This window comes from Haplochromis burtoni, unplaced genomic scaffold (assembly GCF_018398535.1).
Source record: "Haplochromis burtoni strain Fernald_Lab_line unplaced genomic scaffold, NCSU_Asbu1 Contig_1951, whole genome shotgun sequence".
Taxonomy (NCBI): Eukaryota; Metazoa; Chordata; class Actinopteri; order Cichliformes; family Cichlidae; genus Haplochromis; species Haplochromis burtoni.
Window position 1 is genome coordinate 6,148 of NW_024584312.1, and position 10,820 is coordinate 16,967.

The window sequence follows — 10,820 nt, forward strand, 5'->3', positions numbered from 1 at the left end:
CTGAACTAAAATGATCCATGTAGCAAACAAAAACTGTTGTGAGCTGCCAGCCTTATATTGCCTTTGGGATTTTGGAGCCTTGACCTGACTTTTAAAAAGTAATTGGAAAAAAGCACTACGCTGCTAAAAAATGAAAAATAGATATTTGCAAAATTTTGCCTAAATATGTATTTTACCTGGTTAATGTGTGTGGCGGGGCGTGGTCTGCAGCGCCACTGCAAGGGGAGTCGGACGCACCTGGTCGGCACCCGCAATCACGCCTCGCCGCCTTAACGTCTGTGCTCTCTCTGCTGTTGTGTTGGTGTGTGTCGAGCTGTGAGCTGCAAAGCTGCAGCCGGCTGTATGCGTACAGCAACCGTGTGTGAAAAGTGGTCAATAAAGAGATGCTGAAAAGCATGTTCATGCAAACATCGTCGGGTCTGTCGTGATATGTTTACAATAAGACTTATGCTCCTGAACCTCTGCGCACAGCGTCTGCAAATCGGGGCTGTACGAAGTCACTTTCATCTGTACGCAGGACTGTAAGCTGTCATCTGTGAGGCGTGAGCGGTGTTTGTTTTTAACAAAGTTCACGGTGGAGAACAGCTGCTGACATAATGTGGATCCCAAGATCCATACCTGGCCTACCTGGGTTTGAAAGTCTCGATAAATGCAGGCGTTTCGGCGGGTACACCGGCTTCCGCTAGTGTGACGCTTATTTTGAGCGATGAAAAAATAATAAGATATAATTTTATTTTTATATTTCAATATCACAATAATCTTCCAATTTAGAACTACAAGTTAAAAAAGAACTAAACACAAATAAAATACACTTCAGCTAAATACTTATAATTTATTTTCCCAAACCACGCGGAGCCGCAGTATAAGGACAAAAGAGCCGCAGGTTGCCGACCCCTGTTTTAAGCACTTATTTCTTTAACCCAGCTACACAGAATTACATCTGTGTAAGTTTTTGAGAACATGGCCCCAATGGTGTAAATTAGCCTATATATGTTTAGTGTTTTCTGTCCTCTTTAAATTAGGCAGCTTACAGAACGTTGACTGCCGTCGTTCCACTTTCTATTGCAGTGATGACGTCCAGCACGCACCAGCGAATCTAAAGGTGCGGGTTGGGTGTACTAGGCCATTTTATTTCAAGGCTTTTATAACATTTTTCAAAGTGGAATAAAATGAAGTATTATATTTATACAACTTGATTGATTTTTGAAAACATAAAAATAAAAGCCAATAAAAAATGTACATGGGTCAATTATTATTATTATTATTATTACCATTCATTCTCAGCATCTACACCATCGTAGCATCTTGTTATCAGCACAACAAAATTTAGCATCAAAGCGCAGGGCAAACTTTAGAATTATTGACACACACGCATATTATATACATCATATAACCCACACCACTTACAACTTTAAAGGCTTGCAGACAACTCACTCATTCACTAGCACACTTAAACATGCAGACACATGCACAAAGAACACATACACCTGAACCCACACTAACTCCAACTCATCCAGGAGACCCTTATTCAGATTCCATCTTCACCTTTTTTATTTGACCCTTGACTGTACTTCAGAATGTTTATTTTTGCATTTAAGAGAATATTTTTTTAAGTTCAATTTTTTACATGATGTGTAAGTACAATGAAAATATTTAGCTTTCTTTATCTTTGACATCAGCCCTAAATTGAACACACTCTTGCTTGTTTTATCTTGCAAATGAAGGCTGTCAGAGGTTATGACTCCATTATGAGGGTCAAGTTACTAACTATCTTCAGTTTTGTATTTTGCTGCCGACTGTATTAAGGCTCATTAAAATGATCTATTTTTAAATTTTTATCTTTATTTTTCAGGCTCATTCTCCTTGAAGTGTCCAAAAACCATGGAAGCAGAAATCGGTGACACAGTGATTCTGCCGTGTTCCACTGATCCTCAAACCAATGTCATTAGAGTGGAGTGGATGGTAAATGAGACAACTGAGGTCCATGTGTGCAGAAAAGATAAAGATGAGCTTGCTCACCAAGCAAGCATCTATGAAGGAAAAACATCTGTTTTTCAAAAAGAACTACCAAAAGGGAACTGTTCACTGCAACTGGTGGTTTCTCAGTCTCATTTCGGGACATACAGGTGCTCTGTACTTACATCAAAGAAAACCAAAGACAGTTGTGTTATAAATCTCACTGGTAAGTACACTGAGGCTAGTGGCATTCTATATTATAAGCTAATTTGAATAAAATATGTACAATTCCATCAGAAGTGGTAAATGGCAGCATAAATAATTAATTTAATGGTAATAAGTAGATAAACTAACATATAGTGCTTTTCTAGTCGTATTAGTTATTCAACTTTTTTTACTGTTAGATATATTTTGTTAATGGGTGTCTCTTCATGGTGATTCCAGGAACAGCACTGCTGTTTGGACGCTAGAAACACATTTTATTTCACTCCACCTGAGCTCAGTGTCTCTGTAGCGGCTCCGTCTCTTTGCTCTTTGCGGTGTTAAACAAACTCAGGCTCCACGTTAAACTGTGTCAGCAGCATCATCATCATTGTGTTGTCGATGTTTCTGTTTAAAACTGCAGGCTGTGCGGGAAACGCTTTTATTCACATGCTGCCCCTGAACACATTTCTATTGCAGGTCTGTTTTTAGTCACAAATGTGGGCAAAATGCTCATTTTTGCATTTCTGTGGTGACAAAGGTGCGTTACAAAGCAATTCCTTAAACAAAGCATCAAAGCAAAGTATTTGTGTCCAACATTTTTTATAATCAAATTACTAGAAATACTCAATGAATTGTTGCAGCCCTAATCTGGATCCAAGATCCTGAGTATACATCAATGTTGCCTTTTACCCTCAGCTGTAAAAGGCTGAAGGACAAAAGGCTTGTAGCCAGTAAATGTGATGTAGGATTATAAAATTAATGCCATAGGTGCATTTACAAAAAATCTCGGACAAGCTTGAATTTTAGTGACCTTGACGGTAAAGTTTTCTAAACATATCTTGTGAATGTGATAACTCAAGAAGGATGTCACGTGGGATTTTCAAATTAATGGCATTTGTGTATCTACTAGCAGGCTGCAGTAGTACTGGCAGCTCAGAGTATTTTTAACATAAGTAACACTGTGAGCTATATTCTCTGGATTAATCAAATTTCTCCTACTTGTCATACTTTCAGCAGTCAGTGGAAAAGGACCAAACCTATCTCCGAACAGTAAGTTACTATCATTTGTTTTATATTTCAGCAATAATATTATATAGCAAGTAGAAATTATCCTATGGCAAGGGCCTAGAAATTCCCAAGATATTATACAATCTAAATGGAAAATAAGAAAGGACATTAAAGAGTGAGTGCTGCTGTCCAACAGGGAAATGATGGTAGAGAAAGAAAACCATACAGCCTCTTTGGTCAGTAATAATTGCTTGGTGTAAAGAAATTTGGTGAACTATTAGTTTCATTGATCTGTGTAATTTGGCCAGTACATTAGCACAGCGGTCCCCAACCTTTTTTGCACCACGGTTTAACGTCAGACAATATTTTCACGGACCGGCCTTTAAGGTGTTGTGGATAAATACAACAAAATAAAACGATACGACCAAGACAAAAACTGTGGTATTTTGTAAATATAATAATAAACACAAATTCACTGTGTAATTGTGTAACTTTATTAGCAACATCCTCCTGAAATGCGCCAACAACATTGAGAGTAACATCCTCCTCTCTGCCCCTTAATGCTCTCTGGTCGTTATGGTAACGAGTGAATATTTCTTTCAAAATAAGACACAACTACAACACAGGAAAAGACCCAGGGAAACTGAGTTAATGATAAAAACCCTGAAAACCATAAATTTCACACCAGAGCCTCAACACTCGCGGCCCGGTACCGGTCCGTGTCCCGGGGGTTGGGGACCGCTGCATTAGCATGTTAACAGTGTGTGTCATCTTAATGTTTATGTTTCAAACAGGTTAACAACCAAAAGCTATCTCCAGAATAAGGAAAATAATTAGATAAAGAAATAATTACTATGCCTTCATGTAGTTGCATCAGTGTAGTACACAACATCATTCTCACCAATGGACACAGCTCTCAGATAGTAAAGCAATGACAGAATAAATATGATTATGAAGCATCATTCTGTGTGAATGCAGACTGTCAGGCTGCGTTCACACAGAATGACACCATATTATGAATTAAGCAGCATGGTGGCACAGTGGTTAGCACTGTTGCTCACAGCAGGTCCTGAGTTTAAAGTTGGTGGACTTCCTCCCAAAGACACTCGCTTAGTGGGGTTAGGTTAACTGCAAATTCTAAATTCCCATTTAGTCAAATAAGTCTCTCTCTGTGTTAACCCTGCGATAGACTGGCGAGGGTGTACCCCCCTCTATAACAGTCTGGATAGGCTCCCAGTTCTATGCATGAAATCTTAAGAAGTTATTCAAATAATTGGCTTTGTTGAAATAATGGAAATGTTACAAACAGGCTTGTAATCAGCAATAAAACAAAGGGAGATTGGACGAGGTAGTAACTGGTAAAGAAACATTTATTTGCAGAACCAAATGTAAGCATGTGTCAGCAGTGTAAAATGTGGTCGTGATAAAGTTTGTAGAAAGCAAAAACACATGCTGTAGCTTAGCTGATCTAGTCTAGGAAGCTAGTGTCTAAATCAGGGTAGTGAGCAAAAAAAGAACTGAGGACTCGCTGCAGAAAGGGAGCTTTTATGCCCAATCCCCAAAGGTTGATTGCGTTCATCTGGACGTAGAAGGGTTTCTGCAGGAGAACCGTTTCATTACTCATCCAAGTGACTTCTTGAGTCTCAGCTGACTGCATTTTCCCCAACCTTATAAACAGAACATTTGCATAAAAAGTGAAACTAGCACCACTGAGGGAACAGTGGGCTGGGAGGTCAGGTCCTTTATCAATATCTCTTTCACGCATAGTGGTCACTACAGTGCATAGCTATTCAAAGGCTGTTTTCTTGTATTTTTGTCAGTGTTGATGGTATACTTGCACATAAACTACTACACTGGACACTGATGTGTATTCGTTTGTCAAATTCATAAGTCAAAACGTATGATGTCCACCTAAGTGGACATGTAAAAAAACTCTGTAAACAGTACATGTTTTTAAAAAAACAAGTTCAAAAAAATATTTTTTTCATGCCTAAAGATGAATAAAAACATCCTGATTGATAATTCATGCACGAAAAGGTTAATATGCAAATTCTCATGACCATTGATCAACAATCACTGATCAAAGCCAATTACTGTTACTGTAACAGTTACAATGTTACTGTTTAAGCTCAAATTAGTTTGATGTTTAAAGGCTCGCAGTGACCTGAGATACTTTCCCCCCGAATGTCTTAAATCATAAGTACCGAGCCTGTTTTAAACATAAGGAGTAGAAAGTACAGATGATTTTAAAATGAGACCTGAAACAGATGCCTGGATATTCTTCTTACAGTGATGTAATAAGTGTTTGCCCCCTCTTAAATGTTTCAGATCAGATTAAACACGAGACATTATACAAAGATAACACAAGTAAACACAAAATGCTTTGTAAATGGAGTTCATTATGAAGAGGACATGAAACACTGAACTTATAAAAGCTAATTTACGCTGCTTTCAAAAACTGAGATGTTTCACTGTCTGTGGAGCTGAATTTAAGAAAAATGTTAAGTTAAAAATTTAAAAACATGTATAGTGCCATCTTCTGTTGGTACAGGATGGCACGTCACCAGGTTGGTTTGTCAGTAGACTTATATTAGTTTATGTTAGCTAAATATTAACAGAACCAATAACTCAAAGGAAAAATGAGCTTAAGTGGATCACTTTTGTGCTGCCCCTGGCTGTAACAATTTCATTCTGACATCCATCAGCATGTCTGCAGGAAAAGTAAAAACAAAAACACAATTTCCATGGTACAGTCTGCTTTACATTTGTGCTTTTCTTTTACTCACTTCTTAAATGAAGTAATAATTTAGTGATGATGTGGAGGGGTGGGGGCTTCAAAAAATGTGCCATCTCTCTGAAGTCTCCGGGCTTTCATATTTACTTTTTCCCCTTCACACACATTGACCTACTTTCCCTGCAGACCTGCTGATAGGATTCCTGATCGCGCCTCTGTGAGAAACATGTTTGTGGTGTGTATGTAGTGGGCTGTTGTGTTGTAAATTGTTTGGATGTGCTTGCGAACTAAGATATTTTATTATTATACGTTTTTCATTGCATAAAGTAGCACTGATCGCATCAGCTGATTGCGCTGCTCTGTACACCCGACCAGACAAGGAAACCGACTGACCAACCAACCTGGTGACATTAGATATTACTCTTATGATACTCTGTGGATTGATAGTGATAGTGTGACGGTCTGGGGCTGTTTTCATACCTGAAAATGCTCCAGTGTGGCTGAATTACAGCAATTCTGCAAAGATGAGTGGGCCAAAATTCCTCCACAGTGCTGTAAAAGACTCACTGCCAGGTATCGCAAACGCTTGATTGCAGTTGTTGCTCCCAACCAGTTATCAGGTTTAGGTGGCAATCACTGTTTCACACAGGACCAGGTAGGTTTTGATTTTTTTCCTCTTAGTGACAAACATCTTCATTTAAAAACTCCATTTTGTGTTTACTTGCATTATCTTTGTCTGATATTTACACTTGTTTGATGATTCTAAACATTTAAGTGTGACAAACATACAAAAAATAGAAATCAGGATCAAACAATTTTTCACACTCTTTACAGTAACAAAGTATTTTTACTGTTACTTCCCACCTGTGAACCCCATGTACAAGTATTACTTACAACAGCATTACTGAGAATAGGTTTTTTTTTTTCCAGACTAATGAACCCATTTGGTATAACACTTTGCACTAAGTTCTTCTTGTCTAGTATTAATCATATCTTTTGTTTCAGGTACCATGGCTGGCTTTCAACTTCCTCATAATGCAACTATTGGAGTTGTACTTGCTGTTCTTGCTGTACTTGGTGTACCTGCTGCTTGCTGTATCTTGTTTTGGTGGATTAAAAAGAAGAAACAAGAAAAAAGTAAGTTACTTAATTGTTAGATTAAAGTGGACCTGAAACACTATATTTATCTAATTTACACAATGGCCCTGCTCTCTTTCACATCCACTTCCTCTTTATAAAGTGCTTTACAAACCTGAACATTACAGTAAACACTTGTGGTTGAATTCCAAGTAAAGAGTTTAATGATGATGACAGCTGTTTTGGACACTAGGAAAAAACTTTTTTTTTCCACGCCACCTAAACATACTGACTTGGTAACGGCTCTGCCACATGTTGCTCCAAGATAAGTTTCTATTGCAGGTTTATGTTTTATGTGGATGAAATGGTAATGAGTGAGTGCTAAGCATCAAAGCAAAGAATTTGCATTAAGGTTTCATTTTAGACTGAAATTAATCAAATTACTTGATGAATTGCTGCAACGATAGCAAACACACACACAGATCCGCTTAACTGATGTAATATTTGAGTAACTTGGAAGCGTTCAACACACTATCATTTTTGTTTTTCTAGTTTTGTTAGTTTAACTCTTCCCACCTTAAAATGTTTAGAAGTTTGTTAGCTAGCTGTGAAGTTATTTTAGAGTGTTGTCCGTGTTTTAGCATGATCTTCTTTCAGTTAGTACTCAGGATTTAGTAAGATTTCAGTTGCTAAAAATAGCTTGTTCAGCAATCAGCACTAAAAGGAGTCAGCTAGTCAGTTTTAGTCTAAATTGGCTATATTTTGTTCTTGCTTACATTTTTTTTTCTAGTTTTAATCCTGTTAAATATCTAGTTAATGCTCATGCAAAGTGTTGACAAAGGTGTCTAACTACCACACTATATACACACTATCTGTGGCTTGTTGTTGGTGGCACTAAGAAGTTGTAGGTAAATACCTTGCTGTAGAGGCAGACATTGTACAATTGAGATGTTTGTGTTATCCATACCGCATACTGAGAAAGTGTATCATTATATACAGCAAATAGTTTATTGCTCGTCGCATGCTGTGCTTGAACTCATGATGCTCCTCATGAAATTTCAAAATTTGAAAATCTAACTAGAAATATGTAGTTCACGATCGATCTGGGCGTTTTGAGGAATGAGCAGTGTCTATGACAAGCACTGAGACTAGTTTAGTCAATGAATAATAATAATAATAATAATAATAATAATAAATTGACATCATCAATGCTGATGTGGCAGGGATAGCTCAGTAGGTAGAATGGTTGCCTCATGATCACAAGGTCCAAGGTTCAAATCCACTGAATGGCAATGTACCGTCACAACTCCCCAGGCGCCCAATGGGTGCCCACCGCGTCACTGAGTGAATGGGTTAAAAGAGAGGAATGTCCCCAAGGGGATCAATAAAGTATACATTGATATTGTGTACTGGAATCTCAGAATTGGGTAATTCTGCAAATTAGTTAATTGGTTAAAATTAGTTGAACTAATTTTAAGTGTCCTTAGACACTGAAGTATACAGACACATGGTACTTTATGAAAAACAGAAATGCAGTATCAATTAACACAGCTTGTGATTTTTACGGTTACCCATCAAATTTCAACTGTGTCAATCTTTTTCTTATTTATTTAAAAGTGCAGGAATGCTTACAAATGGATGAGTGCCAGCCACTGGACAACAACCAGGACAACAACCAGGACAACAACCAGGACAACAACCAGGACAACAACCAGGACAACAACCAGGACAACAACCAGGACAACAACGACCCTCTGATGAAGGATTCACCGCGTTAATCGGCAGAACTGTGTCCTTCAGTGTTTTTGTCGTGTGTGTGTGGGGGGGGAGCTGTTTTGTTTTTTACATATAAAACATCTCTAGTTCTTAACAGACACCAGTCTATCCTGAGCATGATGTGCTCACTCACCATGTCGGCCCAGGGGGGCGGGCTTCACATAGGTGTGTGTGCCTGCCTGTGTATCGATAAAGACACCACAGAGGCACTGATGAACCACCTAGTTGTGTAAAGTCTAGATTATACTTGAGCATGGATGTCAAACATAAGGCCTGGGAAAGTGAAACAAATTTAGAAAATGTGAAGCAGGGCAGAAATTGTGGACTGTATTTTAATCCATTTTACAATATTTTTCTATTGACCTAACCCAATGGCCAGACATCCTACACCAGCGCTAGGAAGTAATACATATAAAAAGGAATGAAATGACAGATGTTTTAATATCAATATTTATAATACTAAAAGAAAGCCTTAAAGTCCAGCTTGACCAAAGGCCTTAAAGCTGTTATAGTATTACTGAAGGGTCTGTAGCATTATATACACGGACATAGCTTCCTGGCTGTGAAAATGAAGCCAATACTGAAGTGCCTTAAAACCTGCGTTCTCGCAGAATGCAAAAACAAAACTTGATATCCTATGAGGAAAAAACTTTTTTTTTTCTTTTTAGTTCCCGCTGGTAAATGTGATCAAAAAATTTTAACACTAAAATACAATTATTGAAATTTACTGTTTTACAAAAACTTGATCTACATTTTAAAATTTATGCACAGACAGAACATGTTCAGCCTAATGTACCCTCTATTATATCAATCTATGAATCTAATAATGAGTGTTCTTTGAACTGACTAAAATATTAATTAAGAAGCAAGTTTACATTTTATGTATAACCATCCTAAAACTACATTCCTATGTAGCGTGCCAGAGCTTTATATATGGCCTCAGTACTGTCGACCCATAGTCAAACCAACCCAAATTGTTCAATGGTCAGTGTTGGGGAGTAACAGAATACATGTAACGCCGTTATGTATTTAAAAAACAAAATATGAATAACTGTATTCCATTACTGTTACCGTTTAAAAAGGTGATATTCAGAATACAGTTACTCCGTGAAATAAATGGATTACACGGTGGTCCTTTCCTGTTTTATGTATTAGGCTATGCCCTCTTTTTGGTATTTCCACGCTGGTGGAAATCCAAACAAAACACATGTTAAGAAGCTCTCGTGCTTGTGCCTCAATCTCACGGCCCATATCGCCTGTATTTGCGGCCTGCATAATGACGTGAAGAATTTTTTTTTTTTAAATTTTTTAATATGAAGGCAATATTAGCAGAGTGTTACAGCCATATCCCTAAAGAATGTAGTCTGATGGGCAGTGTAGTCCGTGTTGCAGAGACAATGGACTGCCATACCTGTTAAGTGTCTGAGTGTCGAGAGAGTAGAAAAGTACGAGTTGTCATCAAGCAGAAACAGGAGATGGAAGCATGTAAATATAATAATAACCACTGCAGCCAAACAGAGTGCCTGATGAGCCCAGTTGTAAGTAAGCTATTAAGACTCGACTGTACACCGTGTTCGTGTTTTCCTCCGAAACAATAAGTTCAGTTGGAGCAGCCTTTCAACGCCTCTCTCTGTCTCTCGCAAGCAAACTTGACCCAGACAACAAAGTAAAGCTATTTTTCGGCTATGAGCCCAACATGAACCTGATGTATTAGCCAGATGTCCCTTTACTACGGTTCGGAGCCGCGGACCTGTTTTATATACGCGCGGAATAATTTTCTGTATGAGATCGCTGCAAAAAGTGCAGCCTTACCTAATGTCCACCTACTGTTACTCATTTTATATTAAGATTTAAAATCTAGTTGCTATTAGTATGGCGAGTATCCTTCAATAATAGTAATAAATCACACAGCAATAGTACATTCATGTAGTTGTAAAAAGCATGATAATATATTAAGTAATCCAAAGTATTCAGAATGAACGGAATACGTTACAAAATACATTTTGGGGCGTGTATTCTGTAATCTGTAGTGGAATACATTTTAAAAGTAACCTTCCCAACACTG

The 10,820-nt window shown here is 37.9% G+C and overlaps 1 protein-coding gene across 1 annotated transcript in view; it reads left to right on the plus strand.

Moving 5' to 3' along the window:
* Nucleotides 1-10,280, plus strand: part of LOC102308501 — a 13,228-nt gene extending 2,948 nt beyond the window's left edge. The window contains exons 2-5 of the mRNA XM_005952655.2: nt 1,853-2,182; nt 3,175-3,210; nt 6,908-7,039; nt 8,597-10,280. Coding sequence (XP_005952717.1) covers nt 1,853-2,182; nt 3,175-3,210; nt 6,908-7,039; nt 8,597-8,757 — 659 coding nt within the window. The 3' untranslated portion in view covers nt 8,758-10,280. The remainder of the gene's footprint in view (nt 1-1,852; nt 2,183-3,174; nt 3,211-6,907; nt 7,040-8,596) is intronic.
* The last annotated feature ends 540 nt before the right edge of the window (nt 10,281-10,820 follow it).